Below are 18657 nucleotides of genomic sequence, written 5' to 3'. Positions count from 1 at the left end.
AATGCGACTCCACCCTAGCAGCAGTTCTTTTAAAACAAAAAAAAATGAATCAGGCTCATCATCTCCACCTTACAGATGGGGAGGTGGGAGCTTGGGGAGCTAAAATGAGGTGCCTATGCTTGCACCTCGAGTCTGTCGCAGAGCAGGGAACAGGCCCAGCATGTCTTGACCTCACCTGGAGCATCAGTGTCAGCTTGCAAGGCTGGGCTGTGCGAGAGACACCAGCGTATGACAGCACTTTGCTTTAAGTCAGCGGCTGCTGCTTCCACTTTCACCCTGCCTGAGTCAGGAGCCTTCACCTGGCCCCGATGGTGGAGCTGTTCAATAGTATCTGCAGCAGCCTATTGAGTCGCCCCTCTCCATCCTCCTCGCCCAGTGCTCCCAAGGCGGCTGCGGTCCCAGTCTCAATGACACGTGAGAGTGGAGTGATCTTCAGGCCGATTTAACATCCTTCTGTACATCTTTTGCATGCTCAGAGCCAACTACGCATGCCCACCTTGCGGGGCTGTAACCTGCCCAGCACTACTGCTGACTCCCTACAGCAAAGGCACCACGCTTTCCTGTTCCACAAACTGTTGGCTCCCACACCTGGGAGGGGGTAAAAGAAGCTGGGATCACAGTCTGAGTATGGTCACGGGGCTTGCTTGAGCGGCTGTTGGTAAAAGCTGTTGCACTGTCAGCCCAGTTCCACCTCTACCTTTGCCTGCCCTTTCCTCAAAGGAAGGCATTCGTGGACCCTCTCTTTGACCAAATGCCAGGGCTTAATTTGTTCCTGTAACAATGGGGTAAATCCTGCCGTTCTGACTCAGGTCCAACGCCTATTAAGGTCAGCAGGTGTTTGCTTGACGTAGGGCATGCCACATTGGCTCTGTCTCTTGGGGCCCTCAGTGGAGACTTGAAAGGCCCACGTCAGACGCCCTCTCTGAAACGCATCGCCCATCTCTGTGGGACTGACCTGATCCTGCTCGAGGAGAAGACAGTCGTTACCACCCCAGGACAGGAGAGAGCTGGAGCCAGAGGCCGACTGAAGTCAAAAAGGGGCAAAACCCAAGGCGCCGCCCTGCTCACCAGCTGTGAGTCTGAGAGCAGAGCTAACCTCCCTCTGTCTGAACGGAGACGTGCTCCAGATGAGCGTGGCGAAAGAGAAGCCTCTCTGCCACTTTGCGGGACCTTCTGCATGGGCACGGGCAGCTCCAGGACTTTGAAAAGCGGGGTGCGGATGGCGTGGTGAATCATCCCATATAGTACGACACCTATTTTTCTCCAGGTAGAAAGAAACACGAAGCTTTGCTACTATGCGAGGGGCCTGGGCTGGATGATTCAATTTACTATTTGTTTTTGCTTTGATCCAACTTCATCGGAACAAGTTAAAACCAGTCTGCCGGGCTGTGAAAGAGGAGCTACGTGAGCAGGAGCAGTGAGCAGACAGCAGAAAGGCCCTGGAAGACCCTGGAAAAGGAGAGAGGGTCGTCCACTCCTGCGGCGTGAAGCGTTTAGAAGGGACGGGGTAGATTTTCATGAGCCGTGAAGTCACTTGAGGCTCTCGCTGCCGCCCGAACAGGAGTGCGGCTGCCACTGCCAGGCGGCCGGCTTTCAACTCTGGGGGCAGCGGGGACCAAAGGGAGGTGCATCAGACACGGCTGCCTGTGCCCTGCCTTTTCGTGTGCAGGATGGAGGACACGCGGGGGGCTCCGAGACCGACGGGGACGGCTCTACACGCTGTGGCCTGGTGTGACTTCAGCAAAGGCCCCCGGCTGCAACGATCCGGGCGAGGGTCCGGCGCGTGACACTGCTCCTCATCTGGGGCGTCTCCCTCTCCCTGCCCGGCGAGGGGGGACGCGGGCGGGCGGGGATGGATGCAGGGAGGATGCGCGGGTGCGCCTGCACCCCTCCTGGACGCCTGCTCCCCTCACAGCGTAAAACCAGCCGCCTGGCAGCGGCAGCAGCATTTCTAGCCAGGCAGCGCCGAGGGAGTCCATTGCATGGACTCGGTGGCTCCTCATCATCAACTTGGAAAGTCTTCGTGGCGCACGTGCGAACGACCCTCTCTCCTCAACGCTCTTGACGTGCCGCCCATCGAGCGCGCCGTCGTTCTGCCGTGCGGCCGCCACCGCCGTCTGCAGGCTCGCCTGCCACGCGGCCCCCGAGCCGGCCCGGCCCGGCCCGGCCCGGCCCGCAGCCTGGCGCGAGCCGGGCCTGGCGTTGGCACGAGGCCCAGAGCTTGGCGCAAGCCGGGCCAAGAGGTTGACGTGAGCCTGGGGTGCCGCGAGCCAGGCCCAGAGCTTGGTGCAAGCTGGGCCGAGAGGTTGACGTGAGCCTGGGGTGCCGCGAGCCAGGCCCAGAGCTTGGTGCAAGCTGGGCCGAGAGGTTGGCGTGAGCCTGGGGTGCCGCGAGCCAGGCCCAGAGGCCGGTGTGAGCCGGGCCCGGTGCTGGTGCGAGCCCGGGGTGCCGCGAGCCAAGCCCCGAGGCCGGCCCGGTGCTGGCGCGCGGCCCGTCTGCGGCTGTGGGCGCCGCGGGCCCCGTGAGGCGCCGGCCCGGCCCGGCCCGGCCCCGCCCCGCCGCTCGCCCCGCCCCGCCCCGGCGCCGGAGGATGCGCAGCAGCCTTGGCCGCAGGCGGCCGGAGCCCGGGAGCCGCCGCCGGAGCCGGGCCGGGCCCCGCCGCCGCCATGGCTCTGGTGACCCTGCAGCGCTCGCCCACGCCCAGCGCCGCCTCCTCCGCCAGCACCAGCGAGGTGAGCCGGCCCCGGTCCCGGCCCCGACCCCGGCCCCGGCCCCGCGCGCAGGCCCCGGCGCGGGCCCACCAGGCCGTGTGTGTGTGGGCCCCGCGCGGGGGTCTCCCTCGGGCCCGCCGCCGCCGCCGCCACAGCGCGGTGGGGGGGAAGGGGGGTCTCCGTGGGGAGGTGCCGTGCCGTGCCGTGCCGTGCCGTGCCGCGGGGGTCGTGCCGAGCTGGGCGAGGGGGCGCAGGATGGGGTTTGTTTGCCCGCCTGGCAACGTGACGGTTCGGGGTTGCGGGTCCGGTCTGCGCGTCGTGGGACGGGCCGCCGCGCAGAGCGGCACGCCGGCCCCTCCTTGACACGGCCGAACCTGGGAGTCCGCGTGTCCCTGACACGATAGCGGACCCCGCCAGGCTTGCGGACGCCGGAGCGAGGACAGGCGGCCTTTAGGAAAAGGGACTCCCCCCCCAAGAAGCGCCGATGACCGCGAGGGAGCTGCCGCAGCGGGTCCGAGGAACCGGTGACCCCGGCCGGACGGACGGCGCCGTCTTCGAGAGAGCCGTCGCGTCGCTCCGAGCCCGAAACCCTCCTGCCGTTTGATCTGAGACAGGCGGTTAGCGCAGTCGCGAGTCGTTATCGTTATCGCTGGCCCCACATCCTTCCTTGCCCGCCCGCGGCCCCGGTCGCAGCCCCGTGCGGAGCGGGTCCGTCCCTGGAAGATGCTCCGGCGCTCGGAGGCGTGCGGCTGGTCGAGCGGCGGTGCCGGCGGCGGGTCCGTATCGGGGCTTTTCTACGCCAGCCCCGTGAATCCTCGGGGTCTCGGTCCTCGGCGGCCCGTGCCCAGGCTCCCTCCGGAGAGCGCGCACGAGTCGGGGTGCGCGGCGTTTCGCGGGTAATGCTTTTCATGGCGCGCTCGCCTCGGTTTCGCTTGGTTTTGATGACGGGGCAGTCGACCTGAGACCTCGTTGTTCAGACACGATAAGTCAGAAGTCATTTCAAGCCCCGTCCCCCGCTGTGGGACCTTCTGGAAGCCAACAGGGGGTTTCACAAGGGCCTTTGGAGCTGGCCCGATCTCAGCGGTGGCTGGTGACGGAGCAGGGAGCAATGGGCTCAAGCTGCAGCAAGGGAAGCGGAGGTTCGAGATTAGGAAACACTTTCTCACGAGGAGGGTCTGGAAGGGTGACCCGAGAGGTGGTGGACTCTCCATCCTTGGAGGGTTTTAAGACTGGCTTGCCAACACGCTCAAAGTAGAGGCGGTGCATTTTTTCCCCCCTTCCCAATCTCCATCAGCTGTGTTTGTCTGAGGTGGCTTTTGGGTACTCTGCATTGGGTCTGTTGAATACCTGGATCACGCAGGGTTGTGCTAGAAACGGGCATAGCGTCAGGCCAGTATCCCCTAGCCAAGGGCGAGCTAGCTGGGAGCAACACGCTGTCTTTCCAGGTACCCCCAGAGGCGTCATGCTGGCCCGCCGGAATGGGGTTGCTGATTTCACAGGCTTTTTGAAAGCAGATTTTGTGGCATTATAAAACAGGTCGACGGGGAACGCCTGGAAGCATTTCTGTACAGTGCCTGCCACGAGGGGGTGCTACCTGGCCATGGTCTTTAGGTTCGACTGCACTGCAACTCTTAGTAAGAGCCAGCCAGGCCCCACACACACGTATTTATTTATTAAGTCTAAAGGCAGTTGTGCCTGTTGAATCACGTAAAAGACAGCTTTGCTCCCAGCCCCAGCATTTGCATTGGGCTTTAGTATTGTTTGTAAGAGCAAGGGAGCCTTGTGACCAAGGTGACAACGGTTACAGTGCGTAGCCTTCCTTGTTCAAATAGCCCATTATCGCAATGTCGCTGGACAAGTGAAGGTAGGATTTGGACCTTGCTCTCAAAGTGCAGCCCCTGCCTGGAGTTGCTAGGATCTGTGATCCACGGCCGGACGGTTTTGCTTGCCCCTCGTAGACAGCACCGACGCTGAGTGACGCGCCACTGCATATAACTCTGTTGACTGCGTGATATGTGGGCCCAAACTCTGCTCTCAGATATTCGCTTTGCCCCTAGTCACGTCAGAGCAAGTGGGGTGTATGCATTCATGCTGTGGCCAGAGAGTTGGCGGCTGCAACACGGGTCCTACCCCAGTCACTCTGCCTTTCGGCATCCGCGCTCTGCCGCTGCGTGACGTGGGATGCCGGGCAAGATGGACCTAGGGTCTGACCCAGGACATGGCAGTTCTCATATGATCTTGTCAGCTGGCTTCCTCTTGGCATCTAGGATTGGAGTCTAATGGCTTCAAAGGCCCTTGGAGTGCCTTCCCAATGTCTTGCATTCAAGAGCTTGTCTCACTTTACTCCAGCCATACATTTGGTCCAATTGAGGATATCGCCCCCCAACATCCCTGCCTCGTGCATCATTCCTGGACCATCACAGCTACAGTGTCACTCTAATGCTATTTTTGGCACCCTGGTAATTTGGCTGTCTGGGAAGTGTTAGTTTTCTGTGGGGCACTCCAGAAAAAAGAGAGGGAGGGGAAGTTGTTCTGAAAAAAGCATGGGAATTTTTATCTTCAAGTGGAGGCAGCAGCCCATACATGATGTATTCTGTGTCTCTTTTCCCCTCAGCTGGAGGTTGGCAGCGATGAGGATCGCAAGTTCAATGTGAGGTAAGCAGAGCGGCTTTATTTTGAGTGTCGTTTCCAGCGCTGCTATGAAACTGGCCTTCTCTAGGCCTCTACCCCCCAATGAGCCGGGCAGGTAGAGCCTACGTCTGATGGGGCTGGGGCGGATGCGGGATTTGGGCAAGCAGCGTTCAGAGTATCATGGCCCATCGTTTTGCAGTCCGTGGATTTCTGAGTTTGGGGCTCAGAGGGTTGAAAGCACAGAAGGGTGTGCAGATCTTTTGGTAGGAAATTGTTTGTGTAAATTGTATCTCCGCTCTGTCTTCTCTCGGTGTGTCTGCTTCCATTGGGGGCCGCCCTCTTGGCACATGAAAGAGGGTAAAAATGGAAGCAGGGCTTCCAGGGGCACCCGCGCGCATACGATTTCACTACCTGGCATGCATCTAATCGGGGCTGGGGGAGAAAGCTGATTTCATCTGGAAACTGGGTACCTTTTTCTTCTGGGTGGGAATGGACCATTTGATTCTGTGTAGAGCAGAAATCCAGGGCCTCTTCTAGGTAGGAAAGGTGCAGGCGGCTGGGTTTATAGCCTTTGCCGCTTGGCTCAAAAGGGATTTACTTTCGATTACAAACTGTTCCAGCGCCGCCAAGCAGCTGGTGACTTTCCCACCGGCCTTCAGAGGTTCTGCCTGCATTTACGAATGACTCCTGTTTGGAAACATTGGGAGTGCAGCCTGCTCCACTTACGTGCCTATCAGATAAGGGCAGCATTCGCTGAACGGCATAACATGACTCCAGTCCCAATATTTTGCCTATTGCTTACATTGGGGCCAACTGCTTAACTTTATGCACCGCTGTGTGCTTTGTACTGCTGTTGTGCTGCCATTTAACTGCGTACCCCGAGGGAGGCCCTGGCCGTTTTAAAGCTGCTGTTAGAGGCAGAAGGTGCTCTGAGGGAGCAGGTAAGGAGCCTTCAAGAGGTACAGAAAGCTTAAGGCGGGCTCTTCCCATGCATACAGAGCGCTGTGCATGTGGGATTCGGAGAGGTGCTTGCTCCGGGTAAGTGGAAGCCTGTTCCCAGTCCCAGGGTTGCGTGTCGATACGTTGTTCTGCGTAGTAGTAAAAGCAGGATTTGGTGCATGGTCCTTCTCCCCGCCTAGCCACCTTGCAGAAACCCTCCCATTGACCTGAGGTGGAATGGGGCCCAGGACTTCGCTTTTGTGCTTGTGGGTGAAGTTACACATTATGCTTAGACCATAGTAGGCACTTAAAATGCGAGTCTGCACGTTAAAGCTTGTAAAGCCATGCTCACTGCCCTCTGAGCGTTTCAGAGTAACACCACTTCAGGTGAGGATTAACTCTGGGCCATGCTACCCAGCTCACGTTAGGGTAACTAGCCTGCTCCACAGAGCTCATACAAGCCATTTGCAGTCCTCCAGCAACCCAGGATGCACTTTTCCCAGCCCTCCTCCGATCCAGGACAGGGATAGAGCTTCCTAGTCACATCCCTGCTGCCCTCTAGTGGCAAGTCAGAGCGATGCAGGCAAGAAACGGTATTAACCCTTCATGTGACTGCTCACAGCATGTCCCAACTTTAACACCGCTTAACACTGCACGCATTTCGCATGGTCTGAGGGGAACGTGTAACCTCACCTTGTGTTTATCCCACAGTAAGATAGAAAGGATAATCCTTAGCCTGGCAAGAGCATCATGGAAACCAGTTCCGGTCACTGCCGCAAGCTGCAGTCAGGATTGTTTGTTGCAGGGAGCAGGTAGTAAAGCCTGGAGAAGCCTGGGCAGACATGTGGCAGCAGAGTGCCAAACTGCAGGGTCGGGCTGGCTGCTTGGGTGTACATGTGAAATGCGCATGCCCACGTCAGGCACTGACACCTGCCGGTGGTCGAATAAACCAAGGGTGGCAGTGCTCACACTGCTCTTAATGTGGGTTTGCATCATTTTTCTCACTGACATACTGCAAGCAGCAGTCAGGCCCAGAGTCCACCCCCTTTCCAGCCCACTGGGCTGCCCGAGCATGTGAATGTTTGCAGGGCTGAGACCTAAGTGTGTAGCAGCTGCCCATGGTCACCTGGATCTTTGTGCGAGCCTCTGACTGCTTTCAGTGCCAAGTCTGGGGTGGGGGGTTCAAGGGAACTTGTCTCCCCAACGCTGTGGCTGAGTATTAGGTTTTCAACCTAGATTTCAGCCCTCTGCACAGACAGAGCTGGTCTCCCTTTCTTCCAGGGGGTGGCAGGATTGTTCAACGCTGCTGTTTCCTTGCTCTGAAAGCAACCTGAAGCTTAGGTTGCCTTTGCTGGGTGTTATGCCCATGCAGATCAGTGCGGCCATATGATATTTTAGTCTGATACTTCCCTGGGAGAGATGGACAGGACAGCGATGCCCTGGCGCAGGTGCTGTTCCTGGCAGAGGTGAGGGTCCATAGTGCAGCTCCAGCTTTAAATGCCTCTCAGGATCCTCGTAGGTAAGGAGAGGAAGAGCTGGGGGAAGTCAGAGCCCATTTTCTTGCAGCACAGTTGAGATCTGCTTTTGGATGTTAGCAACATAGGATTTTCATTTGCTTTGCAGAGCATATTTTTCATTTGTTTCAAGAGGTCTTGAGTTTTCCTCCTCCTGTGTACATGGTCCAGTTTCCTACATGAGGGATAAGGGAGATGCATGACGGCATGCTCTCTGCCACTGCTGCCAGAGAGGTGGCAACGTCAGCCCCAGCCAGTCTCAGTGAGCAGCCCTGTTATCTTCCACAGTCCCGGCAGGCTCCAGCTGTTTTGAGCCATGCACGTCCCCACCCTGAAAACTTTCCATAGGAGACGCAGGCTAAGACAAGTCCCCAGGGAGCCTGTGTCCACGTACAGCATCCTGGCAGCAGAGACGTGGTGGCTAATGGTTGTGAAAGCTCACATCTGTCACTAATTTAGCTTTGCTGGGTAAACCCCAGGGTGGATGTCTGGCTACAGACAGAGGGTGGCTTTCCCTAGCTTCTGAGAGCCTGGGGGAGCTTCTGCCCACAGAGTTGTGCCTACACAGGGTCCTCCAACCACCTTCACTGTGTGTTGGTGGCTAACGTGGCAGTAGCCCTCATAGTATGGGCACAGCCGCAGTCCAGCTCTCTTTTCAAAGATGTCCCCTTCTCTGACCTTCTCTCATGCAGTAGTGTGTTGTGATGGCTTGCCTTTTCTTCTTTCTTCTTAGCGCCAATGGGAGGTTGGGGTATTCATGTGGTCCTCAGCATCGATCCAGAAAGCTGTTTTCTGCCATCAGATGTGCAAAAACAAGCCCCCAGGGTGAGCACTGAGAGCCGCAGGGCACCAAACCCTTTCTGCTCGTTCCCCAGGATGCTCGTGCCTTCGTTATTTTGAAGACTGTGTGTCTGTGGGATGCCGGAGACTTTTAGCCCTGCACTTACTCCTAACCACAAGAACAGTTTCCTTGAGTCAGCAGGGTGACTTAGATGCTTAGAGTTAAGCCCACGCAGAAGACTTGATGGGATCAGGGCCAGTTGGCATCAGAGCGGGGTCATGCATGACCAGCTTCTCTGAAAATCGAGTACTTACAGAGCCACTTTCTTTTCTGAGACCAGGTCCAGCATGAGGCAGGACCTGGGAGCAAAATTTGACCCATGAGCCTCTAACTGCCCTGGAGGAGGAGGAGTGATGAAATTCTCTTCCTAAAAACTGTTTGAAGATTTTTTTTTCCTTGATATAATTCAGCTTTGAGTTCTTTACCCTGCAGGAATGCAACAACCGAGAGGGTTTGTCACTCTGAAAATCACAAAATGAAGCCTGCAATACAGATAATCCATCTCATTACCGTCTGTCTGCTCCCTTTTTATCACCCACAACTGCAGGCTGTCTTGTACTAAATCACGGTTGTGGGGGGGGAACCATTTCGCAAATAGACAGACGCATTATGAGCATTGGCTATTCTTCAAATGCATTTGGCGAACGCAACCAGATAATCGCTGTCTTAATTACAAACATAAGTAAGTTTGTTTATCCAGTCATTCCATAATCCTCGCAATTACAGGCTTTGCAGCCGCCATCTGAATGGGGTGAAAAAAGCCCCATCGTGGTTCTGCCTTATCTGAGCCCAGCTGCTTTGCACAGAGGAGGTGAAGCTAGGCCGATGGTGTGTTGGGGTCTGGGGTGCGGCTCTCCCGAACCTGGGCTGGCAGCTGGAGACCTTTTTGAAAGATTTGGCGGGGTTAAATCCAGGCCTGGATGGTGCCTCCTCTCTGCATTGAGTAGGGTTGGGTTAGGGTCATTCGTGGGTAAGAGTGAACAACCGTGGTCCCAGCTGCAAGGTCTGGTCTCATGGCATCGCTGCGGTGCATCCGGGCTTTGAAGGGACAAAGGCTGTCTCTGAAATGCCCATGCGATGCTTTAGCAGCCGTCAGGTCCCTCTCTCTCATCCCGTTCTGGGGGTTCTGAGTTCCCAAGTCAGGACCAAAGGGCAGGCCAGCAGCTTGCTTTTATGCAGTGCCCTTGGGAGGAGGTGAATACCCCCTGGGGCTCAGCTCGCTCTGTCTTCAGGCCCATCAGGGCTGGATCCCCGATGCTGTCAGCTCTGCTGCAGTGGAGACATCCGATGGGAAGCCGGAGCAATAAAAATGCAAATGAGATTTGTCTGCAACATGACAAGACAAACGGTTGTGGCTGGTGCATTGGGGGGCAGCTGTGGAGCTGTAAATACTGGGGAGAAATGGCACCTCTGGGTGGGAGATGGAGCAGGAAGGAAACCTGTGCTGCTGCCTTCCAAACAAGGAAATTGCACTGGCCTGAATCCTGCCCTCCCGGCGCACATACAAGACTACGGGACCGAGCTGGGAAGAGCTTCTTATGGGGATATCTAAGGGCCAGATGTAAGGAAAGGCTCTCTGGCTGGGGCTTGTAGACTTAGGAGCTCTTTAAGGGCCTCTGCAAAGCTGGGTGCCTGCATGCCGGGGTGTTTGGAGTGACTAACTGAGCCTGGCCCTGGGCACGCGCTGAAGGCGTGCTGCTGATGGGGACTTGGGGGGAGAGACCCGCTTTGGAGAGAGAAGGATCTGGTCTCTCCTCCAACCCCTGTTCTTCCACTGACTCTTCCTGTGACCTCGCTCAAGTCCCTTAGCCGCTCTGGGCCTCCATTGCCCCATCTCCGAACTTGGGGGCGAGAGCTTTCCTTACCTGTATACTCCCCCAGCCCCGAGCTGTGGGGTGAAGAGCACTGCATGGGCAATAAGGAGGGTTACTTCTATCCTGTGCTAATGTAGGCGTAAGCCACCCCATGCAGAAGCGTCCTTCTCCTCCTCAGAGCCACCCTGAGGTGACCCCATCTGTTCCCCTCCCTTTGCCATTCAGAGAGCCCTGGTTTTATGCTCAGCATTGTAGTGGCCTTTCGGGCTCTGCTCCTCACTGCTGTGCTCCTGTTTAATAAAGGAAAATACTTAGCTATTTGTGGTTTGAGAAGCAGCAGCTTTGCACCCCGGGTTGTCTTGGTCCCTCCTGTGCTTTGCTTTCAGAAGTCCAGCAGCTATCGGGTTGGAAGGAGGCACCACACCGCTCTGCCCTCAGCAACAGGCGTCCTTCCTGGGGTGAGCCCCTCAAAGGCATGGCCCCCATCCAGGTGACATAAAAAATCTCACAGGAGGGAGACTATTTGTTTAAAAACATGCCAGTGAAAAAGGTGCCTCCCCTGAGCTGCGGAGAAGAGCACCTTTGGTTACAGACAGTCAAACTTGGTGACTGTGGCATTGATGCCCACACAGTCAGATGGATTGCAAATTGGCTAGATGGTCACACCCAGAGAGTGGTGGTGGGCAGGCCGTTTTCGACCTGGAGGGATGTGGGCAGTGGAGTCCCCCAGAGCTCGGTCCTGGGGCCTGTACCGTTCAACATCTTTATCGGCAGTCTGGATGTGGGTGTACAGTGCATGCTGTCCAGATTCGCTGACAACCCCAATTTGTGGGTAGAGGTGGGCACGCTGGAGGAGAGGGACAGAATCCAGCTAGATCTAGACAGGTTACAGCGGTGGGCGGATGAGAGTAGGATGGAGTTAAACGCAGACAAGTGCAAGTTGCTGCATCTAGGGAGAAGGAACCAACAACACACCTATAGGCTGGGAACACCCTTCTTGTCAACACAGTGGCAGAAAGGGATCTTGGAGTCATTGTTGACTCCAGGATGGACATGAGCCGCCAACGCAAGGACGCGGTCAGTAAGGCTAACCGCACCTTGTTGTGCACCTACGGATGCGTCACAAGCAGATCCAAGGAGGTGATCCTTCTCCTCTATGCGACACTGGGGGTTACTAGGAATAGCGACCACAAATTGTTAGAGAGCAGGTTCAGGCTGGACATCAGGAGACATTACTTTACAGTTAGGGCTGCCAGGCTCTGGAGTGGGCTCCCAAGGGAGGTGGTGCTGTCTCCTACCTCGGGGGTCTTCAAGAGGAGGCTGGACAGATATTTGGCTGGGGTCGGGTGATATAATCCTGGCACCCGTTCCTGCCCGGGACAGGGGGTTGGACCTGATGACCTGTTTAGGTCCCTTCCAACCCTAAGTACTATAATACTGTGAACCATCCAGTTGCTTCTCGGCACTGCTGCTGCATGGTTTTTCTTCAGCCTGGGCACCGAGAGACTCGTCAGCTTCAGCTCAGCCCTGCAGTCGGGTCCTGTGCTGCTTTTTCGGCATTGCCGGCACATCTTGGGGATAATGGTATATCATTCTTGTAATGCAGAGACCTGTGTATTTTTGCAGTCCCACCTTCTTTTTAATTTTAGGCCCGATTATTTTGTGGGGGGTGGAAATCTAGCTATTTGGGGCATCCATTCACGTTACAGGGAATTAAAGCAGTTGTGTTTTAATGGCTGGTCCTGAGCTGTGGTCTGGGGAAGGTGCCAGCAATGGAGATCAGGGCAGCTGCTTGGGGAAGGTGGTGTTTCTCGAGTGAGCACACTGCTGTGCACCCATCCAGCCCCACTGCTCCAGTGTTGTCTTGGAGGCCAGCGGCGTGAGCTCCGGAGGCAGAAGTTGCTGACTGCATGAACCGTTCAAAACAGGACGCTGATTCACATCCTGGCCCGGCTGTGGCATCCTGCCCTAGCAAGCTCCATACAATGCCAGCCTCTGAGCACTCGTGACTCGCTGCCCCCCTGGGTATCCCCTTGGAAACTGGCAGGTTTTGAATGAGGCTTTTGCATCTGTGTGGCTTAGTGTGTGTGGGGGGTGTGAGCTTTATCCGTGCTTTGGGAGCTGGCACCTTCTTCTGTGGGCAGGGGCTGAGTGGGTGCCCACCCAGTGGGTGGGCAGGGCAAGGGGCATCCTGGGATCCCTCGCTTTGTTCCTGAAGCCTGTCAACACAACACATGATACTGTCCCCCTTCATCAAAGACACCTGGCTCTGCTGGAGGGGAACTGGGTGGCAAACATCTTTGCAGACCCTGGGCCACCACCCCAGGGTTTCCTTGTACAGAGCCTGGGACATGCCTGGCAATCGGTGTTTTATGGATGTGGTGAGAACCTGAGAGGCCTGAGATGTCTTTATGGATCTTGCTTTACTTCACAGGAGGAAAGGTCTTTGGGGTTTATTTCCCCACCTCGGACTGGATTCAAACACCCATCTGCTGTGTTTGAAACTGCTGGGCTCCCACGCAGCCTTAGACACAATGTGGACTGGAGACCGGCCCAGCCTCCGGCAGGGCTGAAATGCAGCAAAGGCGCAAGCTGCCCCTCCAGGCCTTGTGTAGATGTAGAGAGGCCTCCGGGTGCTCGAGCTCTGCTGCAGCCCACACATGAATCCAGCACAGCACTCACATCCAATAAAAGTCACCCGGCGTGTTAAAGAGGAAGGTGCTCCCACCCCATCGCATCCATCCGCTCCATTGAGGCCCTCGGAGATCCCAGGCAGAAGCTCAGCTTTGGGCCTCTCCTCCAACCCCCTCTGTAGTACAGAGGGCACCCCTTGCCAGCTCTGCCTCCGCTGCCACGAACAGGGGATGTAGTCGGGCACTGTGCAGGCTTGAGGCCACGGTGAGGGACTCCAATGTAAGCCCAGTGCTGACAGTTGCTGTGAGGGGCCAGGGGAGTAACCAGGCGGGGGATTGAATTAGGCTGAAGCTCGATTCCTTCTAACACAGAGCTGGGCTGAACGAGGAGAGCAGCAGCGAGGAAGATCACTGGCTATGGAGTGGAGGATCCCTTCAAAGGCTTGGCTGTGGCCTTGCTTTGCCTTTGGGGTGTATCAGGCCTGCAGGGAGCATCACATCTCCTTGCAGTGGCTGCATGCTGCCCTTCCTACATGGACAACCTGGCTGAGATCAGAGCAGCCCCTCTGGGCTCGTTTTCCTGAAGAACACCTTCCTAGAAAGGCCCCAGGCAAAGGCAGCTGCTGTGGGATTAGCACATGGAGGTTAGCGCGGGTTGCAACGCTCCAGGAACACAGCAAGCTTGACAACAACGTCCCCTTCGCATCCTTTCTGGAAAGGGCCCAGCTTGTCTGTCTGCCCCGGTCCCAGGGGTGCCCTCCGCAGCTCACCTCCCCAGTTAGAGCCAGATCTGTGCATGGGTGCCAGCCCCGTTCTCACGAGAGGCGCCCTTCTCCCAGGGGTGCTGGTGCAAGTCTCAGCGGGTGTCTGACATGGGAGGTGACCGGGGGGGGGCCTCACCCCCTGGGCTGGGAGGGCAGGCCGTTACTGCAGGGAGCCGCCAGAGGGCACACAGGGCCTCTCAGCCTTTTTTTAGCTTTTGCTGTGGTTTTTTTTTTTTTTTTTAATCTCTCTCTCTTTTTTTACACATCACCCATGTGTCGAGCACTCCGCGGCCTCTGCTGCCTTTTTTGGAATCATTCTCCGAGCCGGCAGCTCGGTGCTTTCTCGCTGGGCCACCGCATGTGTCACCAGGGTTTTCCACTCTCTCTGCCCTGCATCTATGTCCTGGCTGACCTCTGCGTAGGGGGGAAACGCTTATTCCTTACTTGTTATAAACCTCTTTTCACCCGCTTTTTCTTGCCCACCAGCCTGACTTCACCCACGCACACACATCAGAGGCACCTGCTGTATTCTGGTGAGGGACAAGGCAGCTTGGGTGACCTAATAAGACAGTTGAAAGGATTCAGGTCATGAGTCCTGACAGCTTGCCTGAAAGCGCAGACTGGAGCCAGGCTGCGTGGGCTGGCTTTGAGGGGTGAGCACATGGCACTGCCTGCTCCAGGCTGGCAATCCACGCCTTTCTGCGGCACGGACCACAAAGATGCTCTCATGGACCAGCTCCTGGCCCTGGGTTATGTGACCTTCCCTCCCTCCCACGTGCGGTCACATAGCCCTGTGGCAATGGCAGCAATTGCTTACAGGGCAAAAGCCGCTCTAGGAAAGCACCGAGCATCTCTTCAGTCATCAGAAAACGATGTGGGCAGTCAGCACTGTGGGACTCGCCAGCCCTCTGCAGAACAGGCGCTCGGTGGTAAAGATAGCAGCACAGAGTAAAACGACACAGCTCTGGTCCCACATGTTCGGCACTTGCAGGGGTGCCAGCACCCCAGTTCACAACCCAGGAGTCCGGTTTCCCAGTTGCACTCTCACACGCCTGCTCAAATGCTGGCGCTTTTCAGACGGCCAGAGCCACAGCCCATAAGCGTGGACAGTAAAGATCTCCAGGGCTCATATTTAAAAACTGCCGAAGCAAAGCTCTCGCTTGTTCACTGCGTATAAATGCAGCTGAGACTTTTAAGCCCCACGACCCCGGGCTCTTGAGGCAGCGGGTGTCACGGATGCCGTCACTCCTCCAGCAGGCATCCCAGAAATGCTGATTGCAATTAGAAACATTGGCTTCAGGCACAGCGCCCTTGTGCCTTTTTGACCCCTGGGCTGAGTGTAGCGAGTCGTGTTTTCTCCTGGCACGGTCTGTCGTGTCCTTTGGCTTCTCACCCACTAAAACGAATGGGATTCCTAAAATTTTCTCTCCTGCTGCCGTTTGGAGCTGCCCTGCCAAGTGGTTCTGTCTCTGAAGTTTCTCCCTATGGGGTTTCTGCTATTTCTTTTCCCTTTCCCTGCCTTCCCTCATTCTCGTCAGTGCAGCTCTGGCCCCAGCACTGCCTGGCGATGTACCTCCTTCCCCTCTGTGCCAGCCCTGGGCTCTCCAGGAAGGATGAGGGGTACAATCAGGGCAGGGTGCCTTGGGCAGCGGGGAACCCGATTGCTCTTTGTCCCTTCCAGCGTGTTGACTTTGGCCTGTTGTTGCATGTGGCCAGCATGGCAGCTTCTCAGACGGAGCGGAGGGCTGCGCGTGGAGCCTGGGGGCTAGTCGCTTTGTGCCGCACCTGCATAGGGCACCCTCCTGGATGTGCCGGCTGCTCCTGGCTCCACAGTGGACTACGCCGTGTTGTAGTCATCTCCAGGCTCCCGGGCCTGACGGCAGCCCTGTCATTAGCAGTCTGTTTATGCGGGAAGTTGGCTCCCGTGGGCTCTGCGATGGATTCCCTTTCTTTGGTTCCTCTTTGTGCCGAGGCAGCACTAGGCCCCGGCGCTGTGAATGGCCTGCAGTGTGTGCAACGCGGCGGAGCATTCCTGCGCTCTGAAATGTAGCCCACGCCTCCCCGCCAAACAATGCCTGCTCAGAAGCTCCTTTTGTTCCTGGGGGGCTAAAAACATTTAGAGGGAAGCCTGCCAGCATGTCTTGCTTACTAACCCCACTTCTCTCTTTTTTTGTTTTTTCCATTTGAAATGCACCAGGCGGTTGCTTTAGCCTCTCATGGAGATAGGGCAGGAAACCCCAGGGCTGCCTCAGGTGTTGTCCATCTGCCTCTGAGAAGCAGAGTGCTCTAGGGTTGCACTGATGGGGCCTGGTCAGTGTAGGTAGGAACATGTTTCCAGCATCCTCTTCCTTTCGAGAGGGCTTTCTCTGACACAGGTTTGCCTTTGCTGCTGTTAGCAGCTCACGCCTCCAGCCCTGTGTCCACGTGTCTTCAGCCCGGGTGGTTGGGGTGGGACTGGCTTGGTAGCCCACTGAAGCCATCCCAGATGCAGCCAAAGGAGCAGGAAGAGTGTCCACCCTCAGGACCTTGCAGCGAAATAGCTTCAAAAGCCTCCCCCAGTTGCGGGTGCCCGGTCTGGTTGAGATGCCGAGCACTGGCAGCTCTCACTGATGTCCATTGGGTGCCCAGGGTGTCAGAAATGAGGGCCGTGGTGGCAGATTGCCAGCACGTGTGAGGGTGCTCATGTTTCCATGATGGGATCTCTCTTGTGAGCAGGGCAGGGCAATGCAAGGCTGGTCCCCTGAGGGTGCTCCCAGTCTTGCTGCTGTGGGGAATTCAACCAGGTCTTTGCATGGCCCTAAGGATGCCTGTGGCCTGTGGCACTTGGGTTGCCCTTGGCCCTGCTGGGCTGTCCGATTGCTTTGTGAAGGAGATTCTATTTCATTTCCATTTCTGCGACCTGTGAGGCTTTCTCAAGGCCCGAGGCACTGTTGTGGGCTGCATGGAGCATGCCGAGGCTGTGGTAGGCTTGTTAAAAGTGGGATAAGTGGAGGCATCGCCTGCTGGGGGTTATTGGGTCCTGGTGCCTGTTTCTCAGCCTGCGAACGAGGAGCTATTCCAGCTGGTTTCTGCAGGCCCTGTCGTGTGGCTCAGAACCCCTTCCAAGGCCCCTCTCTCTCGGGCAGGAAGTGTGCGCCAATGTGTCTCGTACCGAGCCAAAGCAAGCAGACCGGACCGGGCCCGTGAGTTTTGTCCGCTTGGCTGGAGAAGCAGGAAGTGCCGTGTTGCAGCAGCTTTGTCTTCCCAGGGTTTCCTTCCTCGAACCTTCCCTTTCACTCCATGCAACGCTTTGCTGGTTCACGAGTGCGGCAAGATGGCCCCGTGACTTGCCTGGCTGCCACGTTCGCCTTGCCCTGGGGGTTTGTGCCCAGGCCCATGGGGGTGTGGAGGAGCCCTGGCTGTAAGTCACATCCATGGAGCATGGCAGGGGAAGCTAGCGAAAGGGCTCGCTCGTCAGCCATGTCCTCAGGGCCAGGAGTGGCGGTGGCTTTTGTGAGCGGGCAACAGGACTGATCAGAAAACGGAGAGAGAGCACCGTTCTCCTAAGGCCAGCGGGACAGCAGGTATGTTGACCTCTTGGAGCTTGGAAACCTAAGGGCACAGCTGCAGTGCTGGGGGCTGCAAGCTCATCCTCACGTGGTATGTAAGGACAAGGGGCGAGCTCTGCCTGGGGGTCCAGCAGTGCCTTGAATGGAGGTGAGTGGCAGCCGCCCCGGGTGGGGCGAATACACTGTGGGAAGCTTCCCTGCCGCAGGGGGAACGAGGCACAGGTGGCTGCTTTGATGGGGCAGATTGAGGAAGTGGAAGAGAGCTTGGCATCTGCCTTGTGCTTGCGAGGAACAAGTGGGCTTGAGCGGTGGGCAAGGGAAGCCACAGCGTGGCTGTGCTCCACGCACTCATCCAATGTGATCAGCGCCGCACAGAGCCCGTCACGGCCCAGCAGCCACCATGGTGTCACGAAGGTGTTTTATCGGGGTGAATCAGAACAGCCACTGCCTGGACCATCAGCAGCACTGGAGATCCTGTGACACTTTTAACGAGGTACCCTGGTGACGGTCTTGCCTTCTCAACTCCCGTTGGGTATAGCTTTCTAACTTATCTTCAAGGGTTAGGCAGCTGCTACCATCTATGCTGGACGCGGCTGCATTTTCCTAGTGAATGCAGTGACCTCTGCCCCAACTTCCACATACAGGTATCTGCTCTGCGGTGAAAGGATGAGTCCCTGCAGTAATACGATGTTTTGCTCTACCTTGTAATGCACATCTTTACCAGGCGGTACAATTTCCCCGTGCAAAGAGAGCTGGAATGCCTCCGGCAGGCAGTTTCCATGCCCAGTCTGCTCCACAGCCTGAGCCAGACCCCTGCAAAGACGCTGCTGTGGATTTGGGTCCGGCTGCCAGCCCAGCAGCCCATGCAGTTGGTCATATGATCCAAGAATAGGCTCTTTCAGCAGACTGAGGCTGCTCATCCTCCCTCGTCCGTGCACACAGGGAGGGCTTCTGATTTGATCAAAAGGCATCGCAGATTATCTTTTCTTAAGTGACCGAGACCTAATTGAAGCGCGTCTGCAGCCACATCCTCGGGCTGTAACTTTATCTAACCAGAGGGAGTGCTTTCCATTAGCAGTCTGGCTGTGTGGGCCCGAAGATGGGGCAGTGAGTCAGGAGAAACTGGGCCTGGCTTGTGTTATGGTCTTGCGTTATACACCCAGCTCTTTTTTGGGAGCCTCGGTTTCCCTGTCTGCCACATGGATTGATCACACTTGCGAGCCACCACAAAAGTGGTTCGATGTAGGCAGAGATGTATTGCT

General features: G+C 56.8%; 1 protein-coding gene across 3 annotated transcripts in view; it reads left to right on the top strand.

The window, feature by feature from the left end:
• The first annotated feature begins 2590 nt into the window (after positions 1-2590).
• SSH1 (slingshot protein phosphatase 1) overlaps positions 2591-18657 on the top strand; it is a 44848-nt gene continuing 28781 nt past the window's right edge. Inside the window, exons 1-2 of one of the 3 annotated variants that reach the window (XM_059713392.1) lie at positions 2591-2732; positions 5326-5366. In XM_059713392.1, the coding sequence (XP_059569375.1) occupies positions 2667-2732; positions 5326-5366 (107 nt within the window). In that variant the 5' untranslated portion in view covers positions 2591-2666. Of the gene's footprint in view, positions 2733-5325; positions 5367-17035; positions 17411-18657 lie in introns of those variants that run through there. The other 2 variants (XM_059713391.1, XM_019486769.2) reach the window with 2 other exon arrangements.

This window comes from Alligator mississippiensis, chromosome 10 (genome assembly GCF_030867095.1).
Source record: "Alligator mississippiensis isolate rAllMis1 chromosome 10, rAllMis1, whole genome shotgun sequence".
NCBI lineage: Eukaryota > Metazoa > Chordata > Crocodylia > Alligatoridae > Alligator > Alligator mississippiensis.
Note: the sequence above shows the minus strand (reverse complement) of the source record. Positions and strands in the feature narration are given on the sequence as shown.